This window comes from Cibotium barometz, chromosome 9 (genome assembly GCF_041138505.1).
Source record: "Cibotium barometz isolate CiBa-2024 chromosome 9, ASM4113850v1, whole genome shotgun sequence".
Lineage (NCBI taxonomy): Eukaryota > Viridiplantae > Streptophyta > Polypodiopsida > Cyatheales > Cibotiaceae > Cibotium > Cibotium barometz.
In genome coordinates, this window is record NC_141054.1 from 31,243,543 (window position 1) to 31,263,135 (window position 19,593).

The 19,593-nt window shown below is 45.2% G+C and overlaps 1 protein-coding gene across 1 annotated transcript; it reads right to left on the reverse strand.

Annotated features, from left to right (window-relative positions):
• Positions 1–1,461: 1,461 nt before the first annotated feature.
• On the reverse strand, positions 1,462–18,407 carry LOC147635459 (uncharacterized). Its single transcript, XM_086802739.1, has 5 exons — positions 18,040–18,407; positions 7,957–8,113; positions 7,763–7,813; positions 2,381–2,473; positions 1,462–1,946 (listed from the first exon to the last, which is right to left on the reverse strand). The coding sequence occupies exons 1-5, from the start codon at positions 18,153–18,155 to the stop codon at positions 1,872–1,874; spliced, it is 492 nt and encodes a 163-aa protein (XP_086658865.1). The 5' UTR covers positions 18,156–18,407; the 3' UTR covers positions 1,462–1,871.
• Positions 18,408–19,593: the final 1,186 nt, after the last annotated feature.

The following is a 19,593-nucleotide window of genomic DNA, read 5'->3' on the forward strand; positions in this document are numbered from 1 at the left end:
AAAAAGTTTGATAGTACTTTCATACAACTAATGTTTATTAAAGTAAGAAATAATATAATGAAAATATGCTTAGTTTGATAAAAAAATATTATTTTACCTTTAAGTTCAAAAATACTTTTAAAAGTTGTAATATATTATAGTATAAAATTTAATTAGTTATAAATGTCATCTCATCATTTTTATCTTGACACGAAATGTATCACATAGATAAATGTTCTAACAAACCTCAAAATTCATGGTGTGGCATCAATCTATTCACCCTATTTTGTGTCATTCTTTTGATTTTATTTAAAAATTGAAGGATGAGTCTGCTTGTGAAAATTTGAGCATCAAGGCCTTGGATTCAATTTGCACATTCTAACGCCTAGACCTTTGACCTTGGAACTTAAACATCCCTTTGTCTTCCCTTTAAGTGTATTGAGCATAATCATGTTCAACTTAGTTTAGTTAATGCCTTCAGATATTAAGGAACCCAAACACTTTGCAAAGTACCAAGGATACCAATGGAATGCAACATCCCTTTGTCTTCCCTTTAAGTGTATTGAGCATAATCATGTTCGACTTAGTTTAGTAAATGCCTTCAGATATTAAGGAACCCAAACACTTTGCAAAGTACCACGGATACCAATGGAATGCATGAATATATTAAGAGTCAAGAAAAGGATCGAAACAAAATATAACATGAGTTTTTCACTAATTTCGCGTGGTGTCACATCCAATAATCACTTCTATCCCTTAAACTAGCTCGTTTTTGTCAACTCCACTGTCCCAAAAACTTTCATTTATTATCTATTGCATAAATAGGTAAGGCATTTCATGAAAAGAGAAGATGGGGAGAGAACCCATGGCAAGCTTACCTAGTTCACTGAAAAAGGCACCAAATTGTCCAATACATTGGATGTTGTGTTACTTTTGATTGACCATGACAATTGTTGATGATTGTCATTCATAAACCTTGGCAAGGTACTTTAAATGTAATTTATATAAACAAAAGCCAAATCCCTTCCTCAACAACCACCAAATTATTAGTGATGCTTCTGCCTTGAAGGCACTTATAATTTATGTAGTGCATGCATGCTAGCTATGGTGGTTTTTTTTTCATGGCTACTTTAATAACCCTGTAATTGTAGGGTCCGTAAAAAAACAGGTGAAGAAAGTAAGGTGGTACATATAGTGAGGCGCTTTTTGGGCCTATTTTAATCACTTTTTAGCAAATGGTTAACACGAAACACATGGGCATTGACAAAGAGATGGTGAAAATAATGCAAAAAATTGTGCGCTAGAACTGTCTTCTAACACACTGAAAAATTTGTAGTGGGAAGGTAGGTAGAACTCGTGTGACTATAATAAAAGCCTAGAATATTACTGATGATAACAAAGCTTTTTTTTAAGACTGGTTGTTGTTTCCATTGCCAAGGCAAACAGGGTTTAACAATTTGCTGATATTTGTAGTAGGGGAGCTATGTAAAATTTGTGCCATTATATAAAACCTCCAAAGTGCAAATGCCACACTGTGCCATCCATCCAACTTATCATAGCCATACAATCGGTTTTGATACACTTACCCGTTCCTTGTAGCAATCTAGAGGCAATTCCAAACCACCACCACCACCAATGTTCCATGGTTCTCTGTCCTCACTACATCACTGGGAATCTTGATAAAATGCATGAGGACTACCAGATTACTGGGACCCAACAAAATCAGAGACCCCCCCCCCCCCCCCCCCCCCCCCTCTCTCTCTCTCTCTCTCTCTCACTGCAGCTGCTTCATACAATTAAATCAACACAACCCCAATCTTCCAGGTTTAGAAGATTTGAGCTAAACTGAAGAACAGTGTACACCGCCCTGACAGGGCAAAAAAATGTTTTCATCAAGAAGCACCCTCTCCTGACATAACATGCAGCAGTAATGCCACCAGACAGCCAAGCACTGCACCCGCAACTACCTGCAAATCCAAACAATCAAGCTAAGGTCACTACTACACACTAACTCAGAACTTCATTACAGCACCATGCACACATGCCACACACTTGCACCCTGTGAAATTTGAATTCATATGAACATATGGCTTGTAAGACCATATAATGGTATGGAACTGTCATGCATCATCACATGCTTGCATTTGCACGAGGTAACTTCAGCTAGACAATGCATTACATAGGCATTGCCTACAACACACAGAGGGATGGCAAGCGTGCAGGGTTACACTCCCGCATAGGCACCCTCACGTAAATGTATACTGCAGATTGCACTTTCCCCAGATAAATCTGAGTATTCACATGACTTGGCTAGACCTAACTACAGATAAGATGAATGACATGATAAATACAAAAAACAAACTAACAAATGCCATAAATTTCATGGAAAAGATAATCTCACCTGTGGTGGTGTGTGGCCAAGTGGCTCTCGAAGAGGTCTAGACTCTGCCAGAGGATGCTCTCGTGGAAGCTCAAATACAATCTGATTCAACACCTGCAGTGTATTTCGTTGATAAGTGTTTCATTAGTGCATAGAGACAAAAAAGAAGCTCCAAAAGGTGTTTTTGGAGCCCTTTGTGTCAAAAAAAAATGCAGGATCAGCCTTGTAGGTGAACTTGATTTCAGCCAAGAGAGAGTGAAAGTGGAAGGAGAGATGGAGAGAAAAAGCCATGGTGACTTGGTGCATAGACATGGATGCGAGAGAGAGAGAGAGAGAGAGAGAGAGAGAGAGAGAGATGGATGTGATAACACACACACACGAGAGAGAGAGAGAGAGTTGTTGCACAGCACAACAATGATTGTATTATGATACTACTTCCACCATGTATAGGCACCAAGGCCCTATCTTATGTTCTCTTAATAAGAGAGTGTTCACACACCACTGGACACTTACTAGACTCCGAAATATCCAACAAACCCCCCTTTGTAGTGAAGGAGTGTCATCCAAGAGAGAGACCTTCAGTATGATGATTTGGGCTTTAAATTGCAATCATGTGATACAAAAGAACACAATGATGCCAACACTTAAACTCTCATATCAGGCCTAACACGAGCTTGACCATACCATCCATAGACAAACCCCCCGGCTCTAAGTAGGGAAAGTAAGATAAAAAGGAGCTGAGCCTTTTATAGAAACAAGGCTTACAAAAAAGACATCCACCTAGCGGTCACCTCCCGGTCACTCTCCTACTTGTTGCCTTCGAATTCTGGGTCCACCACGTAAGCTGCAATGGAGAGTAGTAGGAACTCGACCTTTTTAGACACAAGGCATGGATCTCCTTGTATTTGACTTCGTCAGGCATAAAGTCTTTCAACTTCTCTATCATGCGATCCATGGCCTCGTAGACCTTGCCTATGCATGGTTGCATAGTGTCTACAATCCTCAATAGGTGGACTATGGGCCTCATCATAGCATCCGTGGTCTTTACACTCTCCCACCACGAGGCATCATCCGCCTGTAACCTACACTCTCGGCCAATGTTTGTACTGGACTCTTGCATGTCGACAAACTTGTCGTTAAGGAAAAGTCTCCTCAAAGCACCGCTACAATCCTTCAACCGGCCCAACATGAGGAAGTTGTAGGCAAACCAGGTGTCGGAATATTTGAGGAGAGAGAGAGAGAGGACCTCTTGTTGAACTCATGCCGAAGTCATGGGTGGTTGAGGAGAAAGGAGACCATGGTGTTAGCCTTCTCAATGAGCGAGCTGATCCATAGCAATGCCCCTATGTCCTTGAGGAGGTTGTTTAGGTAATGAGCCATACAAAAGGACACCGTGACATGTCCATACATACCTTGGAGGATAACTCCCGTCGCCCTATTCGAAGGCTCCCCATCCGCAACAAAGCCCACTACATGCTCGGAGTCAATGATCTCCATGGTGGTAGCCCACTCCGCCGCAAGTACATCCGCGCTCTTCTCGGTGCCGGATGCATCATGAGATGAGATGAAGTACATCTCTCTACGGGAATATGCAATCACGCCATGAATACTCCTCTTGCGGGTGTCGCTGCATCCATCCACAATGAGGGAGACTCCGTTCCTCTCCCATTGCCGCTTTGTGTTGTCGGCCGCTTGCTCTCCAATGCGCTTCTCCTTTTCAAGCAATGTAGTGCGCAAGCTCTCGGATGAGGGAGGCATATAGGTTAAGCCATACTACCCAATCTTCTTAACCATGACCTTGAAGTATTCCGACCTATTCAAGAAAGCAATTTACTAATGAGAAGGGGACTAGTATGATGAAAACATGAATGATGAATTAGCAATGATCGATAGCACTTACCTAGCCGCTTGAAAGACAATGTGGTCGTGGAAGAAGAAGCAGGCCACCGCCATATCCATCTCCTCCTTCAACTTGGGATTCCAATTCTCCCCAAGTGTAGATTGTCGCCGTGGGCTCCACAAGGGTTGAGAGGCCGTGGAGATGGAGGGTGCCGGCATGATGGATGGAGCAACATTCCGACTCGATGGTGAAGGTGATGGCGTGCATGATCTTGATCCACCACATGAATCCATCGTAGAGGCTCGAGTTCCTCTCTCCATCGTCGCAGGATCCACAGCCACTCGTGGTGTCCTTCTTGCTGCTTCAACCACCTCGTAGACGGCAAGCTTGTCGAGAAGTTCCTGTCTCTTTTCGGTTGTGACATTCGTGCAAAACCGCACCTCATGCCCACTAGGCCACTCTCATGCAAAAGGTGGGCTCGCACTTTGTCGGCGCCACCCGTTCACCGGTATGGGCAAAGCTTACATGCCCATGGTTGAGTGCTCAGTGGAGGATGCCATGGTTGAAGATGGCTTGAGAGAGGGAGAGAGGCTTGGGGAAGAGAGACTAGAGGCTTGAGAGAGAGAGACTAGATCATAGAGAGTAGAGAGACTAGAGTGCTTGTGTGAGAGGCTTGGAAGTTGGAAGAGGCTTGAGGGAGAGAGACTAGAGAGAGTAGAGACTAGAGTAGTAGAGTGCTTGTGTGTGTGTGGCTTGCTACTTGAAGCTTGAGCAATGAGCAAAGACTCAAGAGACTTGAACTTCCTTGAAGGCTTGAAGGTGTGTGTGTGTGTGAGGAAGTGTGTGCGCGCGCTTGTTCTTATATAGATAGGCAAGACTCAAGAGAAGAGGCAAGGGCCAAGGGCCAAGGCAAGAGAGCCCACACACGCCCCCAAGACGGCGTCCCCAAATGGCCAGAATAACGATCACAAAACTGACCGTTGGAAAGCGCAGTGGCTATTTGCCGTCCCCCACAGAGCCGTCCTCCACACCATCCCGGCTCGTAGCCGTCCCCGTCCCCCTATCCCTTGTGAGGGAGGCCTCCAAGGGGGACGTCAAGGGGGCTGGGCGGGGTGGCGGCGGAGCACCACCGGCCAAGAAGAGTGGTGCGAGTGCGGGGCCGGTGACGATGTCGAGGTCGGTTGGACCTGGTGCCAAGGTCAGGCAAACGGGCTGATGGCAGGGACATGAACTGGGCAGTGCTGGACATGAGAAAAGAGGGTTACCAGAACCAGTCGCGGGAAGGCTCTGATACCAATTGATGGGGTTTAGGCTTAGGGCAAAACTAGAAACAGGAAGCATAATGGTTTTAGAGTTAAACCATACACAAGCCTAATGACACAATAATTAATGAACAACCTAATCTACAAGCGGAGTGCACCATAGACTACACCTTGGCTTAGTGTGTTATATTAAACATAAAATGATAGTCCTTTTATAGGAGAGAACCCCTTTACATATTCTAAAGCATATGTTGCCACCACATCTACCTTATGCCAAATATGATGCCAAGTGTCCTCAAAAGGTGTCACATGCTTACATAATATCTTAAGGGACTGTTTCCACACACAAAGGAACCTACACAATAGATATCTTTACAAGGGGTTTTTCCCACACAACACACACTTTCTACAAATCTCCTTTAACATTGACTTTCCCTAACAATCCCTCCCTCAATGAAACGGATGCATGAGCCAAAGATAGGCTAACAAAGTGATGGCACCTACTAGATGTCAAGCAGCACAAACAATCTCCAAGAGTAGCCTCGAACATAATCTTCCTTTTGCACCGATCTTCGAATATGCCATCGATGAAGATGAGGACATGAACAAAGCCCTCCCAAAATTGGATCTTAATAGAAGAGTAATGAGGGTGGAGAGGATGAAGTGCTTTACTTGCTCCATCAAAAGAAAGGGAAATTACATGGAGTGATAACAACAAATGTGTGCACAAACTTGACCCTTGCAAAGTATAAAGCATACTTGATAGGCCTAAAACCCAATAAAACCTAAACTTGTGAACGCTACCTGCCCTAATAGGATCATCTCTTCATCAAGAGCAGCAAGGGTTCTTTGCTTGTTGAGAATCAAGATGTCCCCCAAAATCTGATGAATATTTTATAGTCATGGGTTCTCTACTCGGGAAGTCCCCCAAAATTTGAATATTTTAGTCATGGATTCTCTGCCTGGGAAGTCCCCCAAAATTTGAAATTTTCCTAATGCATCGGTTTGGCGCAAGATTAGGGACCAGCTTTCCGTGTACAAGTCATTTCATGGCTCCTATGGTTGTCATGATGCACAGATGGTGGGAGGACTTTGGTTCGGATGGACCGGAGCTACAGCAGCTGGCCATTCGCATACTTAGCCAGGCCGTCAGCTCCGTGCAAAAGGAAGATTATGTTCGAGGCTACTACTTGGAGATTGATCGTGCGGCTTGACATCTGGTAGCTGCCATCACTTTGTTAGCCTATCTTTGGCTCATGCCTCCATTTCATTGAAGGAGGATCTCATCCATGTAGAGACCAAACAGAATCGAAAGAAAGAGGGCAGTCCTATTTCACCCCAATAGTGCTAGTGTCCTCCCATGACATACCTCCTGGAGCTCTGACCCAGCCAGTAGCTGGCTCATAATGTGCTATGATGCCCCGTATCAGCTCCAAGGGTACACCCAAAGCTTGCAAGCGCCCAAAGAGATGTGCCCAAGAGACCATGTCAATAGCTTTGCAGAAGTCCAAAAAGCAACAGTAAACATCTGAGACCTGGCCTCCTCAATCATGGCCCTCAGTATGAAAATTTGGTCCAATGTAGAATATGACCTCCGGTAGCCTGCCTGCCCTGAGGCCCTGTATCCATGCCTCTCCGCAATGGAGCTAAGCTCAGACTCTTAACACAGATCCATAAACTTCGGTCAATGTGTGCCAATCATGATACTCCTGTAGTTGCCAGGATCTAAAGGGTCACTTTGAGGATAATGGTGATGGTCTTAGTGGACCAAGAAGGTGGGAAGCCATGCCATAAAGCTCTGTTGAACATGTGTGTTAGGAGAAGGGCTAGGGTGTCACATGCAAGTGCAAAATGCTCCGCGAATAATCCTTCATGATTCTAGGCACACCTGTTCCAGAGTTTGTGTATGGCTGTGGTGACATTTGAGACATTGAAAAGGGTCAATGATGAAGCGGGGCAAAGGGTGGTTGGTTGGGTACATGGTAGAGTTTTTTTGCGTGTGTCGGGAGAGAGAGAGAGAGAGAGAGAGAGAGAGAGAGAGAGAGATTAACGTCTACAAAAGACTTGAAGTGCTTATGAGAGAGGGGGTAAAGAAAACATTCACTCCAAAAGCCAGAAATCAACCCTTCCATACTTGTTCTCTTAAGTGTCACCTCAGAAAAAAAAAACATGTTCTCTTAAGTGTCACCTCACTCCAAAAGCCAGAAATCAACCCTTCCATACTTGTTCTCTTAAGTGTCACCTCAGAAAAAAAAACATAAATAAGCATGAATGCACCAAAGAAGTTAGAACATGCACTACCTCGGCTTGTCGACCTGCCTGCAGTCTTACTCCAGATGCGTCATACATCACCTGCAAGGTTCCAAATTTGATTCAGGGCTTAGCCTTCAAACTTTGTGGCATTTATGCACATATCAAAATAGCCTGGCTTACTCTCTAATGGACTATTGCTGCACTCGTGTTTTGCTGTTTTAAAACTCAAAAAATAAACCTACCACACTCGCTAGCACTACTGCAATTGCAAAAAGGGACCCTCCAGGACCATCTTTCAAGCCTATGGCTGCTGCAAGGCCCATCACAGTAGCTGCATGCGAGGACGGCATCCCACCAGAGCTAACCAGCCTCTTTGCTTCCCACCGTTTCTCTTTGTACCTGAAATGCAAGCTCCCAAATAAGTCACCTTCAAGGAGTGCTCACTATATAAATACTACAAAACAGCATTAAAATATAGATTGAAAGAAATTGTCCACATACATGTAATATTTTTGTACAAGGGCTTCTGTCTACTCTTTTAGCTTCGCACATTTAAACTATCATTCAAATTGATTGTCCGGTCTCAATAAGACCAAGAAAATGGATTTACTTCCAACTCGTATGAATCTCAAGCATCAACTGCGATGTCTCATTTTATTATTCCCTTATTTTACATACCATTTGTAATGCCATTGTAGATTATATCTAGATATGTAAATACTTACTACATTTTTACAAAATGCTACAATATCTAGTCTTTTCCCCATTTTGGGAGCCTTTTCTGAAGCTATTCCATTTGGAATTTGAAAAAGTGTCCAATAGCAAGGTTGTAGAGGATGTGGAGTAGAGCAAATTTGTATGTCTAATCCCAAGTTGATTCGGCCATCTTGATCACCAAGCAGCAACTTGAAGTAGAGGAACAAGTCATTTTGTACTATTTTTTGGGCTTAGATTTTCATGTCAACTTCTGCAAATTGAATTTCAAGGCTCCACTAGTGGAGTTTGGACAAGAAGTGTGAAGCCGAAAAACATAGAGCTCATCGAGGTCTTCAAAAATCTAGGGTGCTGGATTTGGAGATATGACCTCCCAAAGGAAGCTACATTCAACACTTTAAAAAAAAAATGAAGAGCAAGAATTTACCAACTTGCATGGCACCCCTCCAGAGATGGTTTGGAGACCGAGATGGTTAGAAACATTAGGTACAATACGTATGATGTGTGTAACTAATCCAAGAGCTCGCAAAATAAAGGTGCACAATTTATTCACTTAAAACCACAAGCACACTTAAATAGTTAACACCACACTGGTTCCCCCCCCCTTCCTTTTCTCTCTGGAATTTATGTCGTTTTACTAAGGAGTATGTAACTGTTACAAGCTTTGGAGGTGCTTCATGAGTCTAGCACCAAGTTATCCAAAATACAATAACAATGTCTTAAAATATCCACAATATTCAATGTCTATCAAATCCCCATAGGATCTCCTCGTGGAACGCTCCTGGTACAAGACTCAAAACCTACAAACAAAACAGACAAACAAGAAGGGGGTGCAGGCCTGACTCACCTCCCAACCATGACAGCCGTGGGCAAGCCCACAAGACCTGGCTGTTCCCACCGAGCCACGAGGTGAGCTAACTAGATGGACGTACCGACCAATCTCTACCTTGCAACGTCCCATACCGCCACGAAGCTACCCTCGCGGGCCTTGAGACTGCTGCCGGCCTCGGCTGCATAAAGCAAGTGCACGTCTGCACTAGATCCAGGCTCCAGACCATAGAGCTCTCACAAATCACACGAGACTCTATATCACTAATGACTAACCTTGGCCACCCTTTATAGGCTCTTGGCCGGTCATCGGGCATCCACACTTGGGTGCCCGCCCGTCCATACTTGGGTGCCCGCCCGTTAGTCTATCCTTAACTCAGCTCGCCAATCAGCCTGCCTAGCTCCAAGCTTCCCCAAACCTCGAAGCTAGTCTTGTGTGCGTGTAGCACACGTTAGATACACACTGTGCACATGACATACTCCCCTTCCTCTAAGAGCTCACTCCTCTTGTATTCCGTGATAAGCATATTACACAATCTTCTTTCACGAAATCCAAGAATCTTTTCAGGTTCGTGTGGAACAAATGTCATGTCCTCGACATCTATGATTTCTTGAGGAGTAACCAACTGGTCTGTTCCACCCAGTACTTCCTTAAGTATACTGACATGAAATACAAGATGAACTTTCATACGAGAAGGCAAATCCAATTCATATGCAACTGAACCAATTCATATGCAACTGAACCAATCCGTCGTGTAATACGAAATGGTCCACAGTATCTAGGGGATAATTTCGGAGATCAACCTGTCCGTAAAGTCTCAGAATCTTTCGGAACTCGCAAATACACCATCGTTCCTTCAGAGAACTCTCTGGGTCATGGCCCTCGAAGCACGGGTCACGGACCTTGAACAAGAGAACATAGCACTCAAGGAGGAGGTGAGTGCATTGAAAGTGGAACTGGTAGCCGTCAAGAACACCGAGAAGGAAGAAAGGGAGATCAATGACAACACTCTCACTGCCATCAAAGAAGAGATCTCCAAGGAGATCACAAAGGACATGGAGGGAAAACTCGAAGCCAAGCAGTCAGGATGGGTTGAGGTGGTGAAGAAGAACATCCGTAAAGAAGTGAGGGAGGAGACTCAAAGGGAAGGTCACAGGTATAGCCGAGACACCCAACTCCACTCCCGAGAAAGATGGACAACTTCTATGCATGAAGCTAGGCTACAGGGAAGAGAACCCTCTCCCCTTCACCAAAGCATGAAGAGCCGGGAAAGACTCAACACGCAAGCGAGCCCTCATCCTACAGTTTGCAGGAGAGACAGAGAGAGTCATCTTCATGAGGAAGAGGGTCATACTACGAGGCTTAGAGGGAGCTCCTATTTTCTTGGATGATGATCTCACGAGGATGCAGCTAGAGCATAGGAGAGCTTGCATGCCACGAGTCTTACACGCGAGGAGAGAAGGCAAGAAGGCCTTCTATCGAGATGGTCGGGTCATCATTGACGGCCGGCCCATGGTTAGCAGTTTGGGACCTATGGGACACAGACCAGGCCACTAAAAGAGATACACATGGCAGTATGGAACTGTAATGGTTCACTATGGGTGCAGCCTGGATGACTGGAGCATGTTATGGTGGGGAGAGACATCATACTTCTGACAGAGACACCTCAGAGCCCAGAGAAAGGGCTACCTTGAGTAGAGGGATTCTAGTGGGAGTCAGCATACAAGAGGACCACACGCCAGGGTACCTTGAGAGGGTCGAGGGGAGTAGCAGTTCTATTCAGACGGGAGCTACAAGGGAGAATGAGAGTGGTAGCACAAGATCCAGAGGCCAGATACATGTGGATCAGCTTACAGCTCTCACAGGACAGGGTTATATACATAGCCCTATGTTACTTTCCTCCATCAAGATCCTCCTATGTCATTACAGAGGACATGCCACAGGAGGAGGAGACAGGAGCCTCGCCATACACTTGTCTGTCAGAGGAGATTATGCATTATTCTACACTAGGGGAAGTATTTCTTACGGGTGACTTCAATGCCCACACACAGAGCAGACACTGTGAGGTGTATGACTATGATGACAGGATATCCTCCACCCTGTGGATCCAGAGGAGATAGAGGCTAGTCGGGCATCAGAGGACACTGGACCAGACAGAGGACATTATGGGGACCACTTACTAGAGTTGGGAGCCAAGCATCGTCTGGTTATTTATAACGGGATGCTACAGTGGCCGGGATCAGGAGGGCTGACATGCTTCCCACATGGGGGTCATACACGGACCAGAGGCACGATGGTAGACTACATTATGGGGTCTTTGGAGGCATCACAGCTTGTCACCTCATTCTCCATCCCACCTCGTCCTATTGGGGCAGATCATACATACTTGGCATTTTCACTAGCCGGATCACCAGTATCACCAGTCCCCCACATACCAACGCCACACACTACCATCTACTTCACACATGACATGGCAGACAGATACACTGGCAGAGTAGAGGATGGGCTCCTACTCATGGATCCCCTGGCACCTATGGATACCATTACAGCCCAGCTGGCATCACTCCTACACACGGCTGCATTACAGAGCTTCCCACATCGTGTCCACTCAGGAGAGCCTGCGAGATCTGGGACTACGCCCTAGAACAGATGGTATGATGACGAGTGCAGAGCCCTATACTCACGGCTCCGCATAAAGAGAGCCTTGGGAACCATCACAGAGCAGGAGTCGAGGAGAGAGATGAGGAGACTTACTCACCGCAAAAGGCGGGCCTTCGCAAAGATACAGGAGCTAGAGATCTTCCATTTCTTCATGAGTAGAGGAGATAGCCCTATCTCATGGCAGCACTTCAGAGAGCCCCGGCCACCGACACCCATTGAAGACCCACAGACATGGCACACATATGCAGAGGGCCTATACCACGCCCCACAGCAGCCACCTATACCTCAGCCACACAGGAGCCTCGACCTACCACAGCTAGCTTCTTTACTCACTCAATGGTAAAGGAAGCTATCCGCCGCCTACAGCATGGACAGGCCTCCGACCATATGGGCCTACAAGGTGAGCATCTCATATATGCAGTAGATTCTTTGGCTCCTTTTCTTGCACATCTGTTTAACAGGGCACTAGCAGAGGGTTTGCCTGCGGAGTGGACCATGCACACCATTGTGCCGATCCACAAAACAGGGGATATGCTCGATCCGAGCAACTACAGGACGGTTATGGTTGGCCACGTGTTGGCCAAACTCTCTGGTGCAGTGTTGGAGCAAGAGCTTAGCTTATATGCTGAGCGAGCAGGTTTACGCTCATCAGGGCAGGCAGGCTTCAAGAGAGCTTTCTCTACCACTGACCATGTATTCACTTTGAGATGTATGATTGATCAAGCCAGAGTGAGGAAGAGAAAGCTCTATTGCTGCTTTGTGGATTTCCGCAAGGCATTTGACACAATACCACGAGAGGGTCTTTCAGCGCCTGCAGTCTCTTGGCATACCAGCAGATATGATATGGGACATCTATGCATTATATGAGCAGGTTTTTGGGCAAGTCAGATGCCCAGGAAGTATGTCCGAGACTATTGCTAGCACCATTGGTGTGAAGCAAGGATGCCCACTTTCCCCCACGCTATTTGGGTTATACATTGATGAGGTGGCTGACTTCATTACACGGGGAGGCGGCGATGGAGTTGATCTAGCAGGTGTACCTCAATACATATTATGCTTTATGTTGATGATATCGTATTAGTGTCTGAGTCTCCAGAAGGTCTACAACAGCATCTACATGCGCTCCATGATTTCTGCAAACAGAGGGGTGTTACTGTGAACCTTGGGAAAACCAAGGTTATGGTCTTTCATACATCGAGACAAGGCAAGAGTCAGCTGACATTCACTCTCGTAGGACGCCAGGTGGAGGTGGTGACATCATACGTGTACCTAGGGTTTACCTTCTCTGTAGCAGCCACACGCTTCACCATGGGTTCAGCAACCAGAGCTAGATTGACACGGGGATATGCAACATTGGCTATGCTAGAGAGACAGTGCCACCAGGTGCATTTTCAGAAGCCCCGGACGAAGGGGTGGCTATTTGACACATTAGTCACACCGGCACTGATGTATGGAGCACGGTATGGGCACCAGGCCTTGCTACCCATTGGTGGACACAGATAGAGAGACCACAGGCCCTCATGATGGCACGCATGATACGCAGCAAACCGTCAGTACCTCATGACATTATACGAGCAGAGTTTGCTGTGCCTCCTATGATGGTAGAGGCCATATTCCAAACTATACGCCTGCTAGACAAATTCAGAGAGATGCCACGGGAAAGATTGTCATACAGAGCTTTTGAGGCATCTAGACAACTGGCTGAGGCAGGAGACAAAGGATCATGGTATGCACAAGTCACACATTGGTTCTCACAGCATGGCCTAGACATGGATCATCTACCACCATTCCAGTATGACAGGGATGCACCACATATCCGTCTCTCATAGAGGAATAGAGTATTGAGACAAGACCTATGGCAGCTCTATACACAAGAGACATGGATATCACCTACACAACCTCTTCCACCGAAGATGCTATACCACAGAGATCACTTCATGAGTATCACTGATGATGGATTTATAGAGAGGCCTAGGTACATGGAGGGCTTTTTACCACACGGCTTCCGAGTAGCTATTGGTCAGCTTAGAGTCTCATCACATCGATTGGAGATCGAGACTGGCAGAGCAGCACGGATCCCCCGAGAGGAGAGGGTATGCAGATTGTGCAGAGAGGAGGTGGAGAGTAAGGAGCATTATGTATGCAGATGCAGAGCATATACAGCCATCAGAGCGAGATATCCCATTTTATTCAGGGAGCCACATTCCCTATGCCAGATCTTTGAGGCAGCAGACCAGCGCATACTGGGGAGATTCATTCTAGACATACAGCGTCACAGAGAGACATCATTACAAGCTCAGACAGCTCCAAAGGGGGACGACAGACACAGATTACTACATTTTTTCAGAGATCCACCCCACTCCCAGCCCCTACACAGCAGGGAAATACTCTCCAGAGAGCAGAGACACTCAGAGCCCGCAGGAGTCAGAGGACACCTGGCTTTCGGACACCACGCCTATACCAGAGAGAGATGACAGAGATCAGAGCTCAGTTTCACAGAGAGGGTGCGGAGCGACTGGCTCGCTTCAGAGCAGACCCAGGCATGTTCTTCAGGGAGCTGTGGACACCCCCTTCATTGATGTATACCATTTTATACCCCAGTATGGTACAGGATGGAGCTAGCTAGGTTGCATATCATGATTGTATACTCCATGCATATAGCTTTGCATTCTCCTAGTAGTAGAGCTCCATCCCCTCCCCCACTCATTGTACTTATTGCACACCCATATTCAGCTTTTTAGTTCAGTACTTTTTCATTTTGTTGGGATGACAGAGGATACTCCACACAGGTACACTGATTTGTCTCATAGGCCGAGTTCGGTCTTTTGGAAGACGTGAATAAAATCTTTCTTTCTTTCTTTCTTTCTTGCACTCTCTGTTCAGCACATTCTAGTGCCACTCTGCTTCCGCTTTGTGCACTCTTTCACATATTAATGAGTTAAGGAACAAAGGACTATGCTATAAGTGAGGTGAAAAATGGCACAAAGGTCATGCCACGTGTTATAAAGAGAGGAATGTAACTTGGTGCTTTCCGAAGTCATTGAGGAGGGACATTGAAAAGGAAGGAGACCTCTTTGATGATTGCCGAGTTATTTACAACCAACAACCTATCAGTTGTTAGAAGTCATCTCCTGTCTATACATATACACCAAGGCCTCTGTTGTGGGTGTGCCCGCCCTTTGTAGGTGTTTTATCATTTTTCCTCACTCCCCGTATTTTTTCCCCATTTTTCCTATTTTTCTATGGCATGGGAGGCAGTCTTGTTGTGGCAATTGGACCTTGATCTTGGCCGACTGCATCTGTGTATTCACTGGAGGTGGCCGACTATTTTGCACAGGTCGCGAACCTTCTTGATGCTGGCCGACACCCCCTGCTGCTGGCCGACTGTACATTTCGGCAAGTCGTGGAGTATGTGGTCCTGTCGGCTGCCCTACAGCAGGCCGACTGCTGTTTGGGGGCCATATAAAATGGCCCCACAGCCCCTTCTCACTTGTGTATCACTTCGGGATCTTCTTTGTGTATATAGAGCAGAGTTACACACCTCTATCTCTCTCTCTCTTGTGCTGTTGTTTTCTGCATTGCGTTTGCTCTTGTGTTCCCATATTTGGTCATCATCTCCGCTGCGCATTCTGACATCAGTCTACTCATTCAATAAAGCAAATACACCATACATGGTGGGGGCCCTTCAAAGAGTATTTGGGACCCAATCCTTGATGTCTCCTCTCTCTCTCTCTCTCTCTCTCTCTCTCTCTCTCTCTCTCTCTCTGTGCACTCTTATCTTCTCTACATTGTGCTATTCATTGTCAAGAAAGAAGGGCTAAAAACATTTATCAAAGTATAATCCTTTTCTATAATACTTAACCCTAATTAGCCTTGGGACATAACAGGAGGCTCTATAGACTCTGATCACCATGAGGAATGCAGATCATTATGATGATTTTCCAACACACGTATATATAGCACCTTACTATGCTAGTCGGCCAACATAAAATGCTTTCGGCATGTTCACGACCTGCAACGTGGCACCTACGCTGCCGAGTCTCCCACGCCTACTGCCCAATTGCAACTACACCTACTGCACTCCTACAGGCCAGCCATGCATATCTAGGGTGAGGTGTGTCACAACTCTTTTTCTAGTTTGAATAGTATAAATATAAAATATGGTACTTTGAAAAGATATGTGCACAAATAATATGTGCAAGCTACTAGGAAAAGCATATGGATATGAAATGCATGGATAAGGCATAGGAACTACCTAATACACTCTCGAACAAATAAGAACTTCAAAACTTATGGAGAAGCTTGCCACCTTTGTATGGTGTACATAACGGCCCGTACGGAACATTATGTGTATGGTATGCAAAGTATTGTACATATCACAAGGTTGAGTACAAGTCCAGAATGCAACCATGGAGACTATTTTGGGCGTGCCTCTACTATTGATAGTAGGGTGCACTATTGAAGGCATGAAGGTATATTGAATTCTTCTTCAAGGCAAACTCTTGGAATCCAAATTCTAAGATTCTTGAAATTTTCGTGATTTCTGAATCTTAATCATTGTAGTCATTATTTTGAGGCTTTACGAAGACTGAAAGTGACTGAGAGTGAATGAGAGAGAGAGAGAGAGAGAGAGAGTACAAAAGATAGAAAAATCATAAACCCTCGATAGAAGCGAATTTGATAAGTCCTCTACAAAGGCAATTTTAGACCCGAAGGGGTCGCGAATGCAAGTGTGAGTAAGAATTGCTCAACGGTGATGAAGTGGTTTGAGCTCCTCCAAGAGAGTTGTGTTCCAAGTATAATCGTTGATACCATTGGCTAGTCTGATGGAAGGAAATTTTTCCTTAATATTTTCATGATTTTGAGGGCATGACATTGGATCTAATGTGAGATTAATGTCTCAAGAGTGATGTATGAATATATTATGTTAAATTTCCACTCTATCTAATTTGCAATATCAAATCTCAATGAATTGGAGCCTCACATCAAGTCATGCGTGTCCATCAATGAGGTGAATGCTAAGGCAGCTTCTTTCTCATGCTTGTGCTGGAGTTAACTTTACTTCACCCCGTGGATCTCATCCAAAAGGACTTACACGGTCTAAGTAACTCGATCAACACAAGTACCATCAAAGTGCAATGCCTACACGGTATCTTAGGACTCAATATAATAATGGCGGCATCCTAGCCCACACTTCAGAATCACTCTTTGCCCATATTGGATATCTTGGTATCTCGTTCTCGCTAGAAGCATCACCACTAAGCATAAGCTATCAAGCTCAAGATGCTTGAGGATATCCAAAAGACAGATCTTTGCTCTTGTGTCGGCAGCAAGCTAGCATGAGTTCAAGATTTCAATGTCACAATGTTTACCTATCTTGGCTGGCAGTACATAATACTATTGGTATTAAAGTGCTGTGAGAATTTGTACCTTTAGCAAACGATTGAGATCTCGAATTACTGTCCTGGCCTCTCTCACACATAATGCCAACCCCATCTAGCAAACCCACAAATCCACATAACATTAGATTTACTTGACTATGTTGCCCGAGCATTTGTTTGATGATGCCAAACAATAGCTTGGAAAATTGAAAATACAGATCTTTAATCTTGCCAAAGGTACCAAATCCTCAAGAAATTAGTCCACGGCCTTGTAGGCGAATTGGTAAGTATTTGAACGCTTGAGTGAGGGGTCTCGAGTACAAATCCCACTAGCCTCAGCTGATGGACACCAAGGTCCTTTGTCACCTACGAGCAAAACCATGGCCTCTGCGCTTGGAGAGGAGCAGCAGCATTGACTGATTAGCAGGATCTCAACTCGTATAAAAATAGTAATAAAAAATACGGCGCCATCGCTTCCCGCAGCTCCATTACAGAACAGATGCACAAAACCCTACGTAATGGTATGCACTAAAGTCTAAGATGCATAGGAACCTAACTAATGTTATGCACAAAACCCTAACTAATGATGCCTAAAACCTCAACTAATAACATGCTGAATAAAGAAATTCATCATTTTTAAAGCGATATGAGCAGCGGCGAACACATATCTGCACCTTCACAACCGAGACCTAACTAATGACAGGGATCAAACATCATAAGCGATGCGAAAAGGGACATACCATGTTGTGAGCACCTTGAGGGACTGTGCGATCATGAAGGCGATGAGGGCGGTCATGAAGGGCTGGTTTGCAAACATGGACGAGCGGGCAGGATGGAGATCGGAGGGGTTATCCATCGCGGCAGTAGCAGAAGAGTCTGTAATTCTCTGTGGTTCTTCTTATCTCCGTCTGGCGCAAGCGAATTTATCCGTAGAAGCTGGAAATCAAGAAGACCCCATGCCAAAGAAGGCGATCCAGAGGCCCAAAAATGGGGAGATCGCCATAGCCAAAAAATGCCTGCGCTGCGCACGCTTCAAAAAAAATCAACCCCTGCTTGTGCTCTCTCTCTCTCTCTCTCTCCGCTCCTAGGCTTAGGAATTTCCATCTTTAGGAAGTTCTTTTGTCACCATCTCATAGAATTTATGACCCATTTTCTATAGTAAAAGCACCCAATATGTGCTTACTATGTTGCTTTCAAATTTGATTTATTAATATGGAATATTCAAAAGTATTTTCATGTTATTTTGTGCATGCTCGCATGCATTACGCGTGTCAAGGTGCATGGTGTTGTAGTCGGCCGCATGTATTACGCATGTCAAGACGCATGGTGTACTCGTGTCAAGGCACATGGAGTATGCGTGTCAAGGTTGGGTGTGGAGTACATGTGTGTAGGCTGGGTGCTAGGAGCTTCTGGGCGAATGTTTGCGTGGCGCTTCTGAGCGAATGTTTGCTATAGGAGCTTCTGGGCGAATGTTTGCGTGGAGCTCATGCAGTGCTCCACTTATGGCAGTTTGTGTGTCGGCTGTTTGTTGCATATCCTGTTATATGGACATCGTGGTTTGCTGTGCATGGCATGTGTGTCTCGGCATGCCTGAGCGCTCTCGAAGCCTTCTTGCGAAGTGAAGAGGATGGAGCTCCAGCTGGTGGCTGCAATAATCCAATCCTCGTGGAGGACAGCCCACCTGATGTCGACCCTGTAGAGCCATACATAAATTCCTCTGAAGAGAAAGTTGCAGAGTTTCTCAGAGCCATCAGCGAGGGAGATGAGTTCATCTCAGTACCACCAAAGCTTTGACCTCAGTGGAGAAGCCTTTATCTGAATCTTGGAGTTTGCTTTCCTTGAAACATCCACTAGATACTAATGTACAGAAATAAAACTTCTAGTGGATCAATAAAATGAAGTTTGCGTTCATGTTCATGATTTTTGTTATTTAATTTTTGTTATTTCTTATAAAGTGTTATGTGCTCATTAATGCCCACGCCAGTGGTGGGCATTAATGAGCACTAGTCACAAAATCTCAAAATGTAGCAGTTTTTGTGCCCATTGGTGGTACAATTTTAAAAAATAAGTATGAATTTTCCTTGTGTCTATGCGGTCAAGCTTACTAAATGCCTTTTTCCCCACCACGAGCACAGTGTAGTTTACCTGTGCCAAAGCATGGAAGATTATCATGAGATGTTTCTTTACTTTCCCATGCACACTAGCTAAGATGATGATGACACATTGGCCAAGTGGCCAAGTTTTACTTGCAATTTTCCAACTGTGCCAAACTTGGCACCGAAAGGATTGGTGTG